At 35.6% G+C, this 20,697-nt stretch overlaps 1 protein-coding gene across 11 annotated transcripts in view; it reads right to left on the bottom strand.

The window, feature by feature from the left end:
* Positions 1-20,697, bottom strand: part of IMMP1L (inner mitochondrial membrane peptidase subunit 1) — a 75,519-nt gene that overhangs the window by 54,644 nt on the left and 178 nt on the right. For 6 of the 11 annotated variants that reach the window (NM_001245014.1, XM_005661044.4, XM_013994453.3 and 3 more), the window contains 1 exon segment: positions 1,973-2,085. The exons of 2 other annotated variants lie outside the window; for them this stretch is intronic. Coding sequence is in view for 4 of the 9 variants with exons in the window: in XM_013994453.3 (XP_013849907.2) it covers positions 1,973-1,975 (3 nt within the window). In the remaining 5 variants the exon portion in view is untranslated. 11 annotated transcript variants of the gene reach the window in all.

Below are 20,697 nucleotides of genomic sequence, written 5' to 3'. Positions count from 1 at the left end.
AGGCAAAAAGTGAACATATTGCTGAGGAATACATAGAAAAGTGATGAAATTATACAGAGAATTACATAAATAATTATAATAAAAATCAGGACATTAGTTACTTCTAAAGAAAAGGAAGATAATATCAAAGGTTTCTAGGATGTCAGTGATGATCTATGGTTATTGAATGCTTGCTTTATACTTATTCATTTTACTACACATTTACGTTTCCATATGGTATAATATTTTATAATAAAAAAGTTTAAAACTATATACTTTCAGGAGTTCCCATTGTGGCTCAGTGGGTTACAAACCCAACAAGTATCTGTAAGGATGTGGGTGTGGTCACGGGCCTCGCTCAGTGGGTTAAGAATCTGGTGTTGCCAGAAGCTGCAGTGTAGGTCACAGATGTGGCTTGGATCTGGCATTGATGTGGCTGTAACGTGGGCTGGCAGCTACAGCTCCAATTCGATCCCTAGCCTGGGAACTCCATATGCCACAGGTATGGCCCTAAAAAGAAAAAAAATTACATACTTTCTGAAATAATATATTCTTATAAAGAAGGAAAAAAGGGCTCCTCTTTTTTTCTAACAAAGTATATTTTCTTCGCCTACATTTCTAATTTTTATTGCAACATTTTAATAATAAAGAAATAAGATAATATATCTAATTCTCCACAATCCTAATTAAGATCAGAAGTCACAGGCTTTCCCAATGCCCACAAAAAAATGTAGGCCATTAAGGAGTATAAGACAGGTTATCCTGTTAAATCTTTGCTTAGCTCAATGTTGTACCTAACATTTTATCATCTTTTCTAGAAAATGTATGCTTACTTTCAAAAAAATCTACACTATATCAAGACTGTAATTTTACATAGGCTGCACTCCAAAAAATACATACATAACATCCTAGCTCAAAAATAGGAAGAAAAATACTTTTAAGTCTCACAACTGTTAAAACTGCTTTTAAAACAATTTTAGGAGCACCCTGTTTGCATTCAGTATGAGGATACATGATAGGACAGACACAGATATAATATTTGAGATCCAATCCAATGTCACTCTGTATAAGAATGGTTCACTGTATGTACTAGTAAACATAATAGTTAGATTACACAATGGATATATAAAACAAGTTACATTTAAAGTCCATTGTATAGAATGTTATGTAGGGCTTTTTTTCCATTTTTCAAAATTTTATTGAAGTAAAGTTGATTTACCATGTTTTAATTTCTGCTAAAGAGCAAAGTGATTTAGTTACACATATGCACTTATCCATTTCTTTTCTCCAATTCTTTTCCCACATAGGTTATCACAGAATATTGAGTAGAGTTCCCTGTGCTTTATGGCAGGTCCCCACTAACCATCCATTTCATATATGATTGTGTGTATATGCCAATCCCAAATTTCCAATCCATCTCTCCCCTAACAGAGTATAAATTAAATTATACTGGAGCTGTTTTAAATATTTCCCTCGGGGGGAAAAAAAAACCTACAGGGAATTTTAGTATTACAAAAGAGATGATGATGATGATGATAATAATAATAATAATAATAATAACAACAAACTGACAAATTCCTAGCATACCCACGTGCAATATAATCAAGGAAATCCTAAAAATTCCATCACCTACACTTACCCTTATGTATGTTTGTTATATTTAACTTTTAGACACCACTAAACAGGAAACAAACAACAAAATTTAGAAATAAGACTATCAGCACTTTCAACAGGCTCCAGATATCAACATCATGGCAATGGTATCACCCAAATGAAAACACAGTTGCTTTTGCTGTATACTGTTGTTTTTTGCTGAATGTAGTCAAGGATTCCCCTCCCTCGCAGGTGCAGCTGAGTAGTTATTTGCCCATCTATTAAGTGCCAACTTTCAAAAATTATCCTACGTCCAGCAGGGAGCAGCATTACAACATTCATAAGACTTAACTCAAACATGAAACCGACAGAAGAAAAAGGAAGGAAAAAACCCACTTACCATAGGTCTGTGCAACAATACATTCAATTTTAGGGTAGCTGCAGGGCTTCCAGAAAAAAAAAATCTAAAGCATGTCTCAAAGCATATATAGGTGATCCATGGTTTCAGGATTCCTAAAGTAGGAAATCAAAATTATATTAGGCAAAGGCTTCTTTCAGCCATATTTAGTTGAATTGGTATATGACTAAATGTCTCTTCGTTAGTAATATTTTTCTTAGCGGATCAATGGGATTCTGAACTCAGATATTCAATAACACTTTGGATAACATGATTAAAAAAGCAGAATACTAAAGTCCTTTATCTACCAGAAATTTTAAGTAGAAGAACAAAGTAAGTGGTGTCATAATACATCAATCAACCTAGAGAAAACTGTGGTCAAGGTCTCAACGGAGTTGATAAGCCAACCATATACAGTTCTGCTATATCCAATTTTTCTAAACAATCTGGAAGAGAGAACATAACATTCATTTCTACATGTCAGCATGAATGACTACCTGAAGTTAATTTTAAGAATAAAAAGGCAGTAGACAAGTAGTCTGTAATGCTAGTGTGTTAAGACTGATTAGACAGATAGTCACTAAATATGAACAATGCATATGATATTGTAGAAAAATCCCGTGACCAGTCATAATATGTCAAAGGCAAAATATATTATGTTTGATATTCTCCTAGATGTCAAAACCTGCTTCATATTCAATGATAATAACTCCATGTCAGTTCTTATGACTAAGGAAAAAAATGATGTATTGCCAATTTTATTTGAAACATTAAACACTTTGTTTTATATGTATTTACATACAACATTTCAATGTCTACATCAAAAAACACATTTTTGCCATTAAGAGATAATATATGAATATTCACCTTGAAATAAATATAATTAGAGGTTATGTAGTATTAATACATAATACCACATATCAATATATCATAAATAACATATAAATGTTTATTTAAAAATTAATGAAAATGTAAAATGGTTCCTACCACTTTCTAAGAAAATGACATAAGAAGCTTGAATTGAGTGTATATCAAGACTACAGTGACTCTCTAATAATCATTAATTTGACTGAAGTTGAAATTAACTCTGATACGTTAATCTCCCACCCCTTAACATTAAGCTATATACAGCAGTATTTCTTATCATTATTTCTTTTGTTCTCCTTGAAGTCGTCCCCATTCTATTTCTTGCCTATGCTTCTGTATATTTCACTTCTCTGAAACTTACTCATTTTTGCCAAACTATCTTCTTTTCTAACATGTTTCTCTTGCAACCTCAACTTCTGTCTTATTCAATCTCCTCTCTTTATGATCCTACCATTTTTTCCCCTTTTCTCTCAGAACCATTTAAAGTGAGGATCTTTCTTCTCCTGTAACAGCAGTCTGCTGTTACTCTCTCACTCATTTATAGGCACTGTGCTTGATCTTAATAACCGCGCCTTTTGGAGTTAATCTAAAAACACCTCCCAAAACCTCAAGGGAATCTAATCACATACTCTTTCCAATCAATTTGAGACCACCATTATTCTAATAAAGAGGTGATTTAGGATCTTATTATATAGGTGTAAATAAATATTGAGTAAAAAACTTTTTCAAGTTAACAGAAATTTACTGCTATTATTCATGTGTATGTGTACACATGTGTACAATAGCCTCATTAAAAAGCGAAGACACATTAAATAGCCCCCTATATCTAATAAATACATAGTAAGTCTGAAAAGAGAAGTGATTTCCCTATTCAGCACTCTCTGTTAATGAACATTAACAGTATTATTGAATGGTAAAATAACCTCACAATTAAATATCATGCAAAATATTTTAAGTTTTAAAAATTATAAATAGTTTATATAACACATTTATAATATAATTATCTAAAAAAGAGACTAGAGTAGGGTGAGTAGTGTACTCCCTTTCCCCCAAATTCATGTCCGCCTGGAAACTCAGAATGTGACCTTACTGGAATACAGGGTTTATGCAGGTATAACTAAGATCAGGATCAAAATAAGATCATACTAGATTAGGGTGGGCTCTAAATCCAATGAGAATGTCCTCACAGGAGACAGAAGAGGACACACAGAGATAAGGAGTAAAAGACAAAGTGAAAATGGAGGCAGAGATTGGAGTTATACCATCACAGGCCAAGGAATGACAGGAGCCAATAGAAGCTAGAGGAGGCAGGGAAGGATTCTCCCCTAGAGCTGTTGGAAGAAACATGACCTCCTGACACCATAATTTTACACTTCTTGCCCATAAAACTGAAATAGTAAACTTTTGTTGTTTTAAGCCACTGAATCTGTGATAATTTGTTATGAATTCCAAGGAAATTAATAACAGATTTTGATACCAAGAAGTGGGGTGTTGCTGTAACAAATAACTCATTTTTTTTTTAAAAGACCGAAGAGATTATTAGTATATTGCCTTTAAAAGACTGATGGCAGAAATAGTAGTTCCCATGGTGGCTCGGCAGTAATAAACATGACTAGTATTCATGAGGACACTGGTTGGATCCCCGGCCTTGCTGAGTGGGTTAAGGATCCCGTGTTGCCCTGAGCTTTGCTGTAGGTTGCAGACGTGGCTCAAATGCCACATTGCTGTGGCTGTGGTATAGGCCGGCAGCTGTAGCTCCAATTCAACCCCTAGCCTGGGAACTTCCATAGGCCTTGGTCGAGGCCCTAAAAAGACAAAAAAAAAAAAAGACTGATGGCAGAAAGATGTCAAGAGGAGATTCTGGTGAATGCTCAGAAGGAAGTGAACAGGATGGCAGAGAAAACTTTTATCATTTTAAGCAGATACATTTGCTTGTCAGGAACAGAAAGTTGTAGAAGCATGAACCTTAAAGGAGCTTCTGGTGAAGCCTCAAGAAGGGAATGAGAGATATGTTACTGAACACTAAAAAGAAGGCAATCTTTGTTCCAAAGTAGCAAAACTAAAATGTGTTCTACTGCTCAGCGAAAAGTAGAACTTATAAAGGAGGACCCTAGATGTTTAGCTGAGATTTCCAGGCAAACTGTAGAAGGCATGTATTGGTTTCTCCTTGCTGCTTATAGCAAAACGTGAAAGGAGATAAAATGAGGAAAGAACTGTTACGTTAAGCAAAAAGAAATCAGCACCAGATGATCTAGAAAATTCTCAGCCTATTTAGACTATAAAATATGTTAACATCACAAATCATTTGGGAAATGCAAATAAAAACTAGAGAGAGATATTACTTCAAAATCATTATAATGACATATATATACATATGTCACACATCAGAATATTACACACACACAACGGAATATAAGCCACAAAAAGAATGAAATAGTGCCATTTGCAGTAAATCATCCTAAGTAAAGTAAGATGAATCAGACAAAGATGAATACCATATGATAACACTTATATGTTGAATCTAAAAACGGCATAAATGAACTTATTTACAAAACAGAAACATAATAACAGAGTTAGAAAACAAACTTATGGTGGAGTTCCCGGCGTGGCTCAGTGGTTAATGAATTGGACTAGGAACCATGAGGTTTCGGGTTCAATCCCTGGCCTTGCTCAGTGGGTTAAGGATCCGGCATTGCCGTGAGCTGTGGTGTAGGTTGCAAACGCAGCTCGGATCTGGTGTTGCTATGGCTGTGGCATAGACCGGGAGGTACAGGTCCGATTAGACCCCTAGCCTGGGAACCTCCACATGCCTCAGGTGCAGCCCTAGAAAAGACAATCAATCAATCAATCAATCAATAAATAAAAGACAAGACAAAACAAACTTATGGTTACCAAAGGGGAAAGGTGGCCGGGGGTGGGGGTGGGGCATAAATTAGGAGTTTGGGATTAACATACACATCCTACTATATATAACATAGTTATTCAACAAGGACCTACTATATAGCAAGGAAACTCTACTCATTATTTTATAATAACTTATATGGGAAAAGAATCTGAAAAATAGATATATGTATATGTAAAATGGAATCACTCTGCTGTATACCTGAAGCTAACACAACATTGTAAATCAACTATACGCCAATATAAAGTAAAAATAAATACATAACAAAAGCTACTGCAGATGTGGAGAAAGTGGAACCTCTGTGCACTGTTTATGGGAATGCAAAATGGTTAAGCCACTGTGGAAAACACTTTGGCAGTTCCTCAAAAGTTAAACACAGAATTTCCATATGATCTGGCAATTCCACTCCTGGGCATATACTTAAAGGGACTGAAAGCAGGGACTCTAACAGATATTTGCACTCCAATGTTCATTACAGCATTCCACAACAGGCAAAAAGATGGAAACAAGACAAATGTTTATCAACAGATGTATGAACAAACAAAATGTGCTATACACATACAAGTGAATATTTTTCAGCCATAACAGGAATAAAGTTATGATATATGATAAAAGATTGGATGAACTTTGAAAAACACTATGCTAAATGAGAAACATTATGCAAATGCTAACAAGGAACAAATACTACATGATTCCACTTATGTGAAGTAACTAAATGGGCAAATTCATTGAGATAAGAAGTAGAACGAGAGGCTAGATGATGGAAGAATGGGAAGTTACTGCTCAGTGGGTAAAGCATTGCTATTCGGCACCATGAAAAAGTTCTGGAAATAGTGGAAATGTTTATAAACTATAAATATACCTAATGCCATTGAATTATACTTTAAAATGATCACAATAATATTTTGTTATGAATATTTTCATCACAAAAAGATTTTTCCTATGAAAAAAGGGCCCAAGACTTTGAGCCAGCTGAGAAAAGTTGACATAACTATTTTAATTAGGGAATTAAGATGGGGCTACTGATAAACTCTAAAAAGAACATATACCGGAGTTCCTGTCGTGGCGCAGTGGTTAACGAATCCGACTAGGAACCATGAGGTTGCGGGTTCGATCCCTGCCCTTGCTCAGTGGGTTAACGATCCGGCGTTGCCGTGAGCTGTAGTGTAGGTTACAGATGCGGCTCGGATCCCACGTTGCTGTGCCTCTGGCGTAGGCCGGTGGCTACAGCTCCGATTCGACCCCTAGCCTGGGAACCTCCATATGCCGCAACAACAACAACAACAACAACAACAAAAAGACAAAAAAAAAAAAAAAAAAAGAAAGAACATACCCCAATTCTCAGGGAGAGAAAATGATCATCACATATGACAGTAATTCATTAATTCCATATGAGTTCATTTAGGAAATGCTAATGTAAAAAGGAAACAACTTGTTTTTTTTTTTTTCAATTTAACCTTAGGATACCAAACAGACTACAAAATTAATTTCAAATTTTTCATTCTGAAGAATGATAAAATTATAATACATAATAGTCTAACTTTTTTTCAACCTTTCATTTTGGGAAATGAAAAAACATAAAAAGTAAAAATGTCATTAAAATTTTAAAGATTTTTAAAAGCAAATATTTTAAAATTATTAAAATCTTGTTTTAGTGCTGTAAAACTGATTAAAGACTTCTTTAATGTGAGTTGAATTTGAAATTTATGCTCTAGAGAAAGAAAGGGATCTAATTTTTCTTTCATAAGACAGGTCTTAAGAAACTCAGAATCATTCACTTATATGTTAAATACATCCCACTTTTTCATCCTTTGTTTCGTAACACATTCTCTAATCATCCTGGTCACCCTGAATTTACTCACTTTAGTAAGGCATATATACCTCCTTTATTGTGTGACTATCCAAAAAGTGCCTAGATAAAAGTATGTCTTTAAGAGGATATTAATGCTGAGTTGGGGTCCAGATACAAATAGTAAATAAGAGCTTTTATTTTGTTATCAGACAGCTCATCTCTGTTGTGAATCCTAGCTCTACCATTTACCAGCTGTGTGACACTGATGCTTGACTTTATGTGTCAACTTGACTGGGCCATGACCCCCTCATAAGAACCCCACATTACTCTGGGGTTCTTATGAGGGGGTATTTGGATGAGATTAACATACGGATCCTCAGACTAAGTAAAACACACTGCCTTCACTAAGGTGAGGAGACCTCCTCCAACCCACTGAATGCCTGAGTAGAATGAAAGGCTGACCCGAGAAGAATGAAAGGCCATTAAAAGGGAGTAAAAAGCATCAACATACTAGAGATTCTGAAAATTTTCTAAAAGATAAAATTAACAGTGATAGGCAGAATAGGGCAGAGAGTGCAACCATCTAGCACAGTGCTTCCAAACTACGGTTCACAAATCTTTCCAGGCTACCATTTGCTTTTGTACACACTACAGGCCAAGACTGGTTTTTATACTTTTAAATGGCTGGGAAAAAAAAAAGAACACTATTTTTTGACATGTAAAAATTATACGAAATTCAAATTTCAGTGTTAATAAAGGATTATTAAAACTGTGCTCTGGAGTTCCCATTGTGGCTCAGTAGTTAACGAATCCGACTAGGAACCATGAGGTTGTGGGTTCGATCCCTGGCCTTGCTCAGTGGGTTAAGGATCCGGTGCTGCTGTGAGCTGTGGTGTAGGTCACAGAAGCGGCTCGGATTCTGCATTGCTGTGGCTCTGGCGTAGGCCAGTGGCTACAGCTCCAATTCGACCCCTAGCCTGGGAACTTGCATGTGCCACAGTAGCGGACCAAGAAAATGGCAAAAAGACAAAACAAAACAAACAAAAAACCCAAAGCTGTGCTCATTTGTTAATATACTGTCTACAACTGCATTCTAATGGTGGCGTTGAACATTGTGGCCTGGAAAAACTCAAATATGTACTATCTTGTCTTCAAAAAAGTATGCTGACCCCTGGCCAACTACACACATAGCAGACTGTTTTAGCGAAGATGGAACTCTTCTTCCTGTGGAAAGGGATTGCAGGTTGCAGGCTATAGCAACAGTTACAGAGGATAAAAAAGGCATAAACTGCCTGAGAGAAATCTGGGCTCCAAAGTGTGGTGGCTGAACACCTAGGATAGGCTCCTACTTATGAGGCTATTAGAGAATGGCCTGGCCTGTCTGATTACTCTCCACATATCCATTCTGAGGAGAGCACACCAATAAATAAGTCCTATCTATACTCAAAGCAATCTACAGATTTAATGTAATCCTAGAAAATACTCATGATATTTTTCACAAAACCAAGGGAAAAAAAAATCCTAAAATATATATGGACTCACAAAAGACCCCAAATAGCCAAAGCAATCTTGATAAACAAAAGAATAAAGCAGAAGGTGTCACTCCCTGACTTCAGGCTATACTACAAAGCTACCGTAATCAAAACAGTATGGCACTGACACAAAAACAGACGGCATAGATCAATGGAACAGAAGAGAGCACAGAAATAAACCCAAGCACTTAGAGTCAATTAAACTATGACAAAAGAGGCAAAAATATACAATGAAGGAAAACAATCTCTTCAATAAACGGTGCTGGGGAAACTGGACAGCTTCATGTAACAGAATGAAATTAGAAATTCTCTAAGACCAAATACAAAAGTAAACTCAAAATAGATTAGAGACTTAAATGTAAGACCAGAAACCATAAAACTTTAGAAAAAAATGGGCAGAACGCACTTTGACAGAGACTGTAGCAATATTTTTTAAATCTATCTCCTAAACAGCAAAAATAAATTGGACCTAATTAAACTTAAAAGCTTTTGCACAGCAAAGAAAATCGTTAACAAAACAAGAAGACAACCTACTGAAATGTATGAAGTATTTGCAAATGATATAACTAATAAAGGGTTAATATCCAAAATATATAAATAGTTCATATAACTCAGCATCAAGAAAACCCAAGCAACCCAATTTAAAAATGGACAGAAGATCTGAATAGACATTTTTCAAAAGAAGATATAAAGATGGCTAAAAGACACATGAAAATATGTTCAACATCATTAATCACAATAAAACTGTCAATAAAAAACACAATGAGCTACTATCTCACAACTGTCAGGCTATCATCAAAAAGACCACCAATAACAAACTTTGATGAGGAGTCCAAGAAAAGGGAACCCTAGTACACTGTTAGTGGGAAAGCAAATTGGTACAGCCACTATGGAAAACAATATATGGAGATGCCTCAAGGAAACTAGAAATAAAATTACATGACCCAGCAATTCCACTCCTGGGTACACAACCAAAGAAAACAAAAACACACAATTTGAAAAGATACATGCAGCCCAGTGTTCACAGAAACATTATTCATAATAGACAAGATATAAAAGCAACTTAAGTGTCCACTGACAGATGAATGGAAAATGAAGATGTGGTATATACATAAAAAATGGAATATTACTAGCCATAAAAATGAAAATTTGCCATTTGCAACAACATGGATGGATCTAGAGTGTATCTTGCTTAATGAAATAAGTCAGAGAAAGACAAATGCTGTATGTTATGACTTACATGTGAAATCTAAAAAATAATACAAATGAATGACTACAACAAAACATAAAAAGATTCACAGATACAGAGAATAAACAAGTGGTTACCAGGGGGGAGAGAGAATGGGGGATGGCAAAACAGGGGTAGGAGATTAAGAGTTACAAACTACTACATATAAAGAAATTACAAGGATACATTGTACAACACAGGGAATGCAGCCAATATTTTATAATAACTTTAAAGGGAGTATAATCTATAAAAATAATGAATCAGTGTACTGTACCCCTGAAACTAATACTGTAAATCAACATTCTTCGATAAAAATAATAAGTCCTGGACTTCCCACTGTGGCTCAGCAGGTTAAGAACCCAATGTAGTCTCTGTGAGGATGTAGATTTGCTCCCTGGCCTTGCTCAATGGGTTAAGGATCTGGTGTTGCCAGATGTGGCATAGGTCAAAGATGTGATTTGCATTGGGCATTGCTGTGGCTGCAGTGTAGGACTGCAGTTGGAGCTCCAATTTGAGCCCTGGCTGGGAAACTTCCATATGCCACAGGTGCAGCCATAAAAAAGAAAAAATATATATACAGTCCTACCTAACCACAAGGACCTCCTTATGAGTATTCTTTCCATTTAGGATAAAGATTTGCTAGAGAAACAAAAGAAAAAAAAAAAAACCCACTCCAGTTACCTATGTATATTATTCAACTGGTCATATATCAATACGAATGAACAATCAGGGATGACCAGCATTTAAGGAAATCACAGGAATGAAAAAGAAGGCCCATCATGAGAAACAGAACAGCCACAGTAATCAGAGAAGATGAAATAAAGGGAATCCATGGAGTTTCCGCTGTGGTGCAGTAGGATTGACAGTGTCTCTACAGTGGCAGGGATGCAAGTTTGATCCCTGACCCAGCACAGTAAGTTAAGGATCCAGCATTGCTGCAGCTGTGGCATAAGTCACAACTCTAGATCAGATTCAATACCTGCACCAGGACCTCATATGCCATGGGGTGGCCAAAAAAAAATAAAATAAAATAAACAAATAAAACTGAAATAAAGGGAATCCAGACTGGAAAAGAAGAAGTAAAAACTGTCACTGGTTGCAAATGAGAAGACACTATACACAGAAAATCCTAAAGATGCTACCAGAAAACTATTTTTTTTTTCTGTAAAACTATTAAAGCTCACCAATGAAACTACTAAAACTGTAGGATACAAAATTAATATACAGAAATCTCCTGCATTCTTATACACTAACAATGAAAGATCAGAAAGAAAAATTAATGAAACAATACCACTTACCATCATACCAAAAAGAATAAAATAAACCTACCTAAAGGTCAAAAGTCCTGTACTCTGGAAATTATAAGATGCTGATGAAAGAAATCAACTACAACACAAACAGAAAGATATACCATGCTCTTGGATTGGAAGAAACAATGTTGTCAAAATGACTATACTGCCCAAGGCAATCTACAGATTCAATGCAATCCCTATCAAATTACCAATGACATTCTTCATAGAACTAGGACAAAAAAATTTTTAATTTGTATGGAATCACAAAAGAACCCAAATAGCCAAAGCAAGCTTGAGAAAGAAAAATGGAGCTGGAGGAAACAAGCGCCCTGATTTCGGACTATACCACAAAGCTACAGTCATCAAATCAGTATGGTACCAGCACAAAAACAGAAATATAGATCAGTAAGACTGGAGAGAAAGCCCAGAGATAAACCCATGCACCTATGGTAGCTTAATCTATGAAAAAGGAGGCAAGAATATACAGAGAAGAAAATACAGACCCTTCAATAAGTGGCATTAGGAAAACTGCAGAGCTACATGTAAAACAATGAAATTAGAGCATTCTCTAACACCATACACAAAAATAAACTAAAAATGGATTAAAGATGTAAATATAAGGCCAGTTATTATAAAACTCCTAGAGGAAATGATTGGCAGCATACTCTGACATAAATCATAGCAATTATCTTTTTTGATCCACCTCCTAGAGTAATGAAAATAAAACAAAAATAAACAAATGGGACCTACTTAAACGCTTTTGCACAGCAAAGAAAACCATTAAAAAATAAAAAGACAACACACAGAATGGGAAAAAAATCTTCACAAACAAAGCAACTGACAAGTGACAAATCTCCAAAATATACGAATATCTCATGGAGCTTTATATAAAAAAAAAAAAAACCACAAACTACCCAATCAAAAAATGGGTAGAAGATCTTAATAGGCATTTCTCCAAGGAAGACAGACAGATGGCCAAAAAGCACATGAAAAAATGCTCAAATCACAAATCATTAGAGAAATAAAAATCAAAATTACAATGAGTTATCATTTCACACTGGTCAGAATGGCCACCATCAAAAAGTCTGCAAATGAAAAATGTTAGTGAGGGTGTAGAGAAAAAGGGAACCCTCCTACATTGTTGTAAACTGGAGCAACCACTGTGGATAACAGTATGGAGGTTCCTTCGAAAACTAAATATTGAACTATCATATACCCAGCAATTTCACTCCTGTACATATGTCCAGAGCAAAAAGAAGCCATCCTTCTGGAGAACCTGAAGAATCACACACTAACCAATGGAATGGGAAGTCCAGAAATATCTATCAATTATGTGTACTTTATCAAAAAAAAAAAAAAAAGTGGTTCAGTATGGCAGGGAATGAATTATCTTTTCAATAAATAGTGCTAGGTCAACAGGATATTTCTGTAGGAAAAACAAACACACCTTCAGCCCTGCCTCACACCAAAGACGAAAAAATCAATTCCACCAGAATACATATTCAAGTGTCTAAAAGTAAACAGCAGTGCTTTTAGATGAAAATATTGAAATCATCTTCGAACTCTCAGAACAGGCAAACCTAGCCATAAAGTGCTAGCTGTAAGGAGAAAAACTAATCTTTTAGAATACATTCTGACTAAAATCAAGAATATGAAAAATCCTTTAGAATACATTCTGACTAAAAAAATATGTAAAAGTATATTACAAAGAGAATATACTTGTAACACATTTATTTGAAACTGAAATCTTACCCAAAATATAAAAGAAAACCCTACAAATCTAGATTGAAAGATGAACAATGCAATTGTTTAAAAATAGGCAAAGACTTGAATAGATTCTTAAAAGAGGTTATCCAAATGGCCAATAAACATAAGAACGGGTCATTCAACTTCATCAGTTCAAATGCAATTGAAAATTTTATACTACAACCCTCCCAGCATGGCTAAAATGAAAAGAAAGACAACATTAAATGTTGGTAAGGATGAGAAACAACCAAATTCTCAAACATTCCCAATAAGAATATAAAGTGGTACAACCATGTTAGAAAAATGTTGGGCCACAAATAGTAACCTAGCCAAATCCCTTTCAACAGCAGAATAGATAATGAATTGTGAAACATTTACACAATGCTATATAGCAATACTTACATACTATACAGCAATAAATAATCCACAATTATACATGTTAATAACAAACATTTCACAAATATACTGGTGAGCAAAACTCAAGAGTAAATGGTGTATGGGTTCATTTATATGAAGTACAAAAATAGGCATAACAAATCTGTGATGCTTTAACTCAGGACTGTGCTTTCCCTTTATGAGTATATTGGCAGGAAGCAAAAAGGGATTTCATGGGGTCCAAAAAGTCTTATGCAGGCATGACTCCGGCATTCATGAATTCAATTACACTGCCAGAATATCAACAGGCCTCAAAATAAGCCTCACAATATCTGTTACATGATTTGTTTGCAGAGACACAACAGTAATATGTACCCTAGGTCCCAGAAAAACCATTAAAAGGCAAACCAAAGGGGTACTCACTTCTGTTACAGAGTGCTAGGTGCTTACCATGACTACTGTGTTTTAGAGTGTACCTTAAATAGGTCTCTGCAATCTTTCAATTGTACCTGTACAATTCTCAAAATATCTTTGTGGAAATGTTCCCACTATTGGGCCACTAGGGTGATATACACATTGCTTATGAAACTCTCATGTTGAGATTCTATATAGCTGATTTCACTGTATTTTGGACATGTTTATTTGAAGGGGGAATTAATTTTAGGGTTGCAATAAAATTAAGAGGAAGATAAAATTCCCATATACTCCTGAAAACATAGATATTTAGCTTTCCTCATTACTGACATCACTCACCAGAATGGTACTTTTTTTTAAACCAAGAATGAAGCAACACTGATATATAATCACCCAAAGTCCAGTTTACCTCAGAGTTCATCTTGGGGGCTCTACATTCTATAGGTTTGGACAAAAGCATAATGACATATATCCCATCATTATATCACACAGAATATGTTCACTGCCCTAAAAATCCTGTGTTCTGTCTATACATCTCTCTCTGCAACTACTCATCTTTTTTGTCTCCATAGTTCTGCCTTTTCCAGAATGTCAGGTAGCTGTAATCAGTAGGTAACTTTTTCAAATAGGCCTTTTCCACTTAATTTGTATTTCAGGTTTCCTCATGTTCTGGGGGGTTTATTTATTTATTTATTTTTGCTTTTTAGGGCTGCACCTGAGACATATGGAAGTATCCAGGCTAGGGGTCCAATCAGAGTACAGCTGCTGGCCAACACAACAGCAACACTGGATCCAAGCTACATCTGTGACCTACACCACAGCTCATGGCAATGCCAGATCCCTGACCCACTGAGCAAGGCCAGAGTTTGAACCTGCATCCTCATGGTTACTACTCAGATTCATTTCTGCTATGCCACAATAGGAACTCCCTCCTCAGGTTTTTTAATGGCTTGATAGCCTGTCAGATTTTAGTGCTGAATAATATTCCATTGTCTGGATGTTCCACACTCTATTTATCCATTCACCTACTATGACACATCTTGCTTGCTTCCAAGTTTTGACAATTGAAAATAAAGCTTCTAAAAATATACACATGCAGGTTTTTATGTGGATGTATTTTCAACTCCAAGGGGTGAATGCCAAGGAAGTGCAACTGCTGGATCATATGGTAAGAGTGTTTAGTTTTGTAACAAATTTCCAAACTCTCTCTCAAAATGGCAAAAGCATTTTGCATTCTCATCAGCACCATATGAGATTTCCTGTTGCTCCACATCCTCGCCAGCATTTGGTGTTATTAGTGTGCTGGATTTTGGCCATTCTAATAGACATGCAGTGGTATCTCAACATGGTTTAAATTTGCATTTCCCCTGAATATATACGATGGGAATTATCTTTTCATATGCTTATTTGCCACCTGTATAGCTTCTTCGGCCAAAAATGTGTTAAGGTCTTTAGCCCATATTTAAATCTAGTTGTTTATTATTGTTGAGATTTTCAAATATTTTGGGTAACAGTCCTTTATCAGATAGGTATTTTGCAAACATTTTCTCATCTGGTGGTTTGTCTCCTCAGTCTCTTGACATTGTCTTTCACAGAGCAGAAGTTTTTAATTTTAATGAGGTCCAGCCTGTCAGTTATTTATTTCATGGTTTACACCTTTGGTGTAACTAAAAAGTCATTGCTATACCCAAGGTCATTGATGTTTTCTATGTTATCTTCTAGGAGTTTTATAGTTTTGTGTTTTACATTTAAGTATGTGATCCACTTTGAGTAAATTTTTCTGAAGTATGGTTTATACCTATATTTATTTATTTATTTTTGCATTGTATGACTAGCTATTCCAGTACCAATTGTTGAAAAGACTATCTTTGCTCCATTGTATTGCCTTTGTTCATTTGTCTAAGATTAGCTGACGATATTCATGTGAGTCTATTTCTGGGTTCTCTGAGCTCTTCTACCCATCTCTTTGTGTATTCTCTTGCCAATTCCACACTGTCTTGTTTATATATAGTAGCTTTATGGTAAGCCTTGAAGTCATGTAGTATCAATCCTCCAAGTTTTTTCTTCAATATTGTGTTTGTTATTCTGGCCCTTTGGCCTCTCCATATAAACTTTAGAATCAGCTTCCCAATACCCATAAAATAACCTGCTAGGACTTTAATTGGAAGTGCATTGAATCTATAGATCAACTTGGGAAGAACTGACATGTTGATAATATTGAGTCTCTTATCCATGAACATGGAATATCTCTCCATTTATTTAGTTCTTCTTCTAAGTCATTCATCAGAGTCTTGAAGTTTTCCTCATACAGATCTTATACACTTTTTTATTCATACCTCGTTATTTTATTTTTGGGGATACTCATGTAAATTGTATGGTTTTTAATTTCCAATTCCACTTGTTCATTTTTACTAAATAGTAGCTGATTTCCTTTTGGTAGTAAGATGAAAAGGCTTTTGAGGATGTGTGGGTTGAAGAGAGATTTGAAGTATAAAACAGAAGTTAACTAGCGGCCTTTTGGAGGAAGATAACAAGGTGAGTATAGGAGAATAAATGAATGCTAGAGTGCACAGAGTGAGGGAATGTATAGATGATGTGGCCAGAGACCAAGGTAGAGGAAATCAGGTGCATGCCTTAAAAAGCTTTGTTTTTATACTATATGAACAGATATCTATTTTGAGAGGATCAGGATGGCATTTGCAAGGACAATGTACTACAGGAGAACCAAAGATGAGGGCTAAATGCTCTAGAATGGATTAGGGAGCTACTGTGAAGTAAATTCCATAAGTTTTGGTGATAGACTGGATATGGAAGAATGAAGCTTGAGAGAGGAATTGAGTGTAGTGAGATTCCCCAGCTTAGGCAACTAATTCTACAAATGGTGCTATATTTACAGAGACACAAACCACCAAAGGAATTCAGTGTGGGGCATTATGAGTTTGAGGTCCCACTAAGACTTTCAAAAAGAAGGTAAATATCGGAATTTATGATTCTGGAGGTCAGAGAAGCAATCTGGACAATAACTATGTTAGTCATTGGTATATAAATAGGAACTGAGGTCCTGGGAGTAGATGTATGTAAGATTATGGAACAAAAAAGAAAACATTGTCTTAGAAGCTCCAAGAGTTAATGGCAAAAAGGAAAACAAAGAGTCTTATTTTAGCCACTGAATTTAGCCTCCTCCTTTCAAATACTGACCCCTTTCCTGTGCTCCAGATTCCATGCCTTCTACTTCATTCAGGTTCTTTTCTTTATCAATTGTCTAGAATATTTTCCATTACCTTTCTTTCTCTCTCTCTTCCTCCCCATCTCCCTACCCCCCCACACACACGTGCACACACACGGAAACTCCTCCTTTAAACCTCTGTCATTTCCCTCCACCTCTCCTCACAGAAAAGTCTTCTAAAATGTCAAATGGTCTACTTTTAGGTAATATTCAACTTCACTTCCCATTCAATGCTAAAGACAATTATTTAACTTTTCAGTTTGCTACGCCTTCAAATCTGCCCTTAACAAAAACAAAAATAAATCATTATCAATAAATCAAATAAACACTTTCCAATTCTTATTTTATTTTCTGCTCCTCTGCACAGCTTTTACGTGATTATGTTCCTTGAAGTTTACTCATTTTTTTTTTTATTCTCATTCTAAAGTATACATTTCCTTGGTGAGTTTATACATTCTCTCAAGGTAAATTGCCGCCATACATTAATTTCTAATTTACATGTTTCCTATACAGATTCCTCTCTCACAGGGCCTGCTGTGTATTAGACATCTCCACTTGGACACTCCACAGGTACCTCCAATTAAATACATTCAAAACATAAAAAACTTGATTTCCCATTCCTTAAAACAACCATAAAATCCAACTGTTTCTTCTTTATTCTTTATCTTACACCATCCAGAAAACTGCTTAAGATAGAACCCCGTCGGTCATCTTTTATTCCTCCTGTCAACCTTCCTTGGTGATATCAATTCTACCCTTTACGGCAATCTCAATGCATTCTATTCTCTTTAATCCCAATCTTCTTTTTTTTTTTTTTTTTTTTTGCTTTTCAGGGCCACACCCACAGCATGTGGAAGTTCCCAGGCTAGGGGTCTAATCAGAGCTGTAGCTGCTGGCCTACGCCACAGCAACGTGTGATTCAAGCCTCATCTGTGACCTACAGCACAGCTCATGGCAACACCAGATCCCTGACCCACTCAGCAAGGTGAGAGATCGAACCTGCATCCTCATGGATACTAGTCAGATTCATTTCCGCTGAGCCACAACAGGAACGTCCCAATCACACTTTTAGCCTATCTGTTCTCTTCCAGGATACTATTTAGCCAAATATAACAATCAAATGTGATTATTATGTTATTACTTTACTTGAAATGTTTCCATGATTTCCTATTTATCATTACCCTTAAGGGGGAAAAAAATCCATCTTGAAGAAGTCAATTGGACTTTCATCTAATTTCTCCAGTCTCCTCTTCTCTTAGCCCTGTGTATAAATTATGAGAATTATTTGCACAGTTGTAAGGAGAGCAGATTTACTGAAGGGGCAGTCTTCCTGTTCTCTGAAATGGCTTCCATTCTCCACAATGCTTTTATCTTCTGTACATCCTTCAAAACTAAGGTTAAGCTTCTTCCTTACGGTAAACTTTACAAGGATTCTCTATCTCAGTCTAAGTTATATATTCTGCATTTATCCTCCCTGGTGCTTACAGTATATTTTATTTTCCTATCTACCCACCTACTGCTCCCAACCTATGAACTCAAGGAGGGTAGAGAGTAAGTATCCTTTCTCCTGTAACCTAAGCACTTAGCACACTTCATGGGATTTAGTTTGTGTTCAATAAATAATGCTTAATAATCATTTAACACCACACTTAAACATATACCCTTTTAACTCTTCCTTTCCACAAATATTTCATTTATTCCAATGTTTTACATTCTACTCTACATACTGGTAAATTCAAGTATTTGGGATTATTTGCTTTGAGAGCAAAGGTTTTATCTTTGTTAAAAAAAAAAATCAAGACAGATCAAATTAATTTATTCTACGATGATGTTATACCAAAGCTATATCCTAAATTCAGGAATGCCTTGTTCATATGTCACGCTTCCTGGATTATAGTTAAAGCTGAAAAACAATTTTTCAGTTCCAGTAACAAGGACTAAAAAAACTAAAGGCTGAAGTAAGCAGAGTAGAAAACAAGGGACTATATAGTAAAGAAATCTACAAAAATTCAATATTTGTAGTTCTTCAATGTTTTTAGAGCAACAAAACTATCCAAGAAGTTTCTATTTGATATTAGATTGCTTTGTCGCCCTTTGTTTAGGTTTTCTTCCTACTTATTTACTACAAGACAAATTAACACATGTTGTTCCAATGTGTTTAAGTGCTATACTGTTTTCGGTGTGTTAATCTTATCTCCCCCAAATGAGAACTTTTTTTAATTCTATAGGCCTAAAATGACAAGGTTAGGTCTAAGTAGAGAGTGAACACTCAACAGCTATTTATTGAATGATTTAGATTACAGATTATGCTGGTGAAATTCTAAATGAAAGCATCTAAACCTTAATCAAGTTTTCCAGTAGATATACTGCTAAATAGTAAGGTGGTGTTTTCGTGGGGTTTTTTTCCTGATCATTTTTCCTTAAAAAAACAAAAACCAATAATTTCCCCAATGAAAAACTCTAGTCATTATTTAGTAATACAATCCCACTTTACCAAATAGAATCAGCGAATAGGTTGTAACAGGTCATTGCTATTTAAAACAATTCAACGGCAAAAATTTTCATGGAGTTTGGATATATTTTAAAGGTATCACTGTCAAAACCAACAATAACTTAGTAGTGCAAGCATAATTTGAGAGTCTTTTTTAGTTTAGACACTTGTCAATCATGAATGCTTTAAAAATCACTCACTCCAACCCCCCACTCTCTGCCTGGCTCAAAACTTTAAGAAAAAAATTTAAATCCACCGACACAGCTCTAAATTACATGATTTTTTTCCCCGCATAAAATTCCTATTCTAATAAGCTCTCGACTCAGAGTTCACAAATCACTTGAAAAAGAAAGCACATACACATCTAATTCTTATCAGTTTTTCGGGAAAGAAACGTAAAGTATTCTCTGTTATTTGCAGCTGCCTTAACAGCAAACGACAATTAAATGTGTGAACAAGGTTGTCAGAGTAACACTTATCATTCACACCACTTATGGGAAGGCGCTCCAAGACTTCCAGAAGCACTAATTAAAATTAAGATACTCACGGGTATTTGTCAGAGAGGTACATTTTGTCATTTGCTGTTTAAGACAGAGGAAAAGCAAACTGCCCCTAAGCTCAAGAGTTTTTCACTTTAAATCCAACCCACCTACCAAGGGGCTCAACAAGCATCTTACTGAGGTAAAAGTTTCAAATTCTTCATTAATACTCAATCATTCAGAAAAAAAGACCTGATGGCGGAGGCGGACGGAATTTTCTCTCATAAATCAGAAGAGAAGGGGGCAGGGGCAGGTTATCTTTCCTCTTTACTACCGAGGGGAGAAAAGTGCAAGGTCCTACTGGTAGTTGCTTGATATATTGCT

The sequence above is a fragment of the Sus scrofa genome, chromosome 2 (assembly GCF_054392235.1).
Source record: "Sus scrofa isolate SSC_HxYL_T2T_F1_AM1 chromosome 2, Sscrofa_HxYL_maternal_Yorkshire_Landrace_v2.0, whole genome shotgun sequence".
NCBI classification, from domain to species: Eukaryota; Metazoa; Chordata; class Mammalia; order Artiodactyla; family Suidae; genus Sus; species Sus scrofa.
This window is presented reverse-complemented; position numbering and strand designations above follow the sequence as displayed.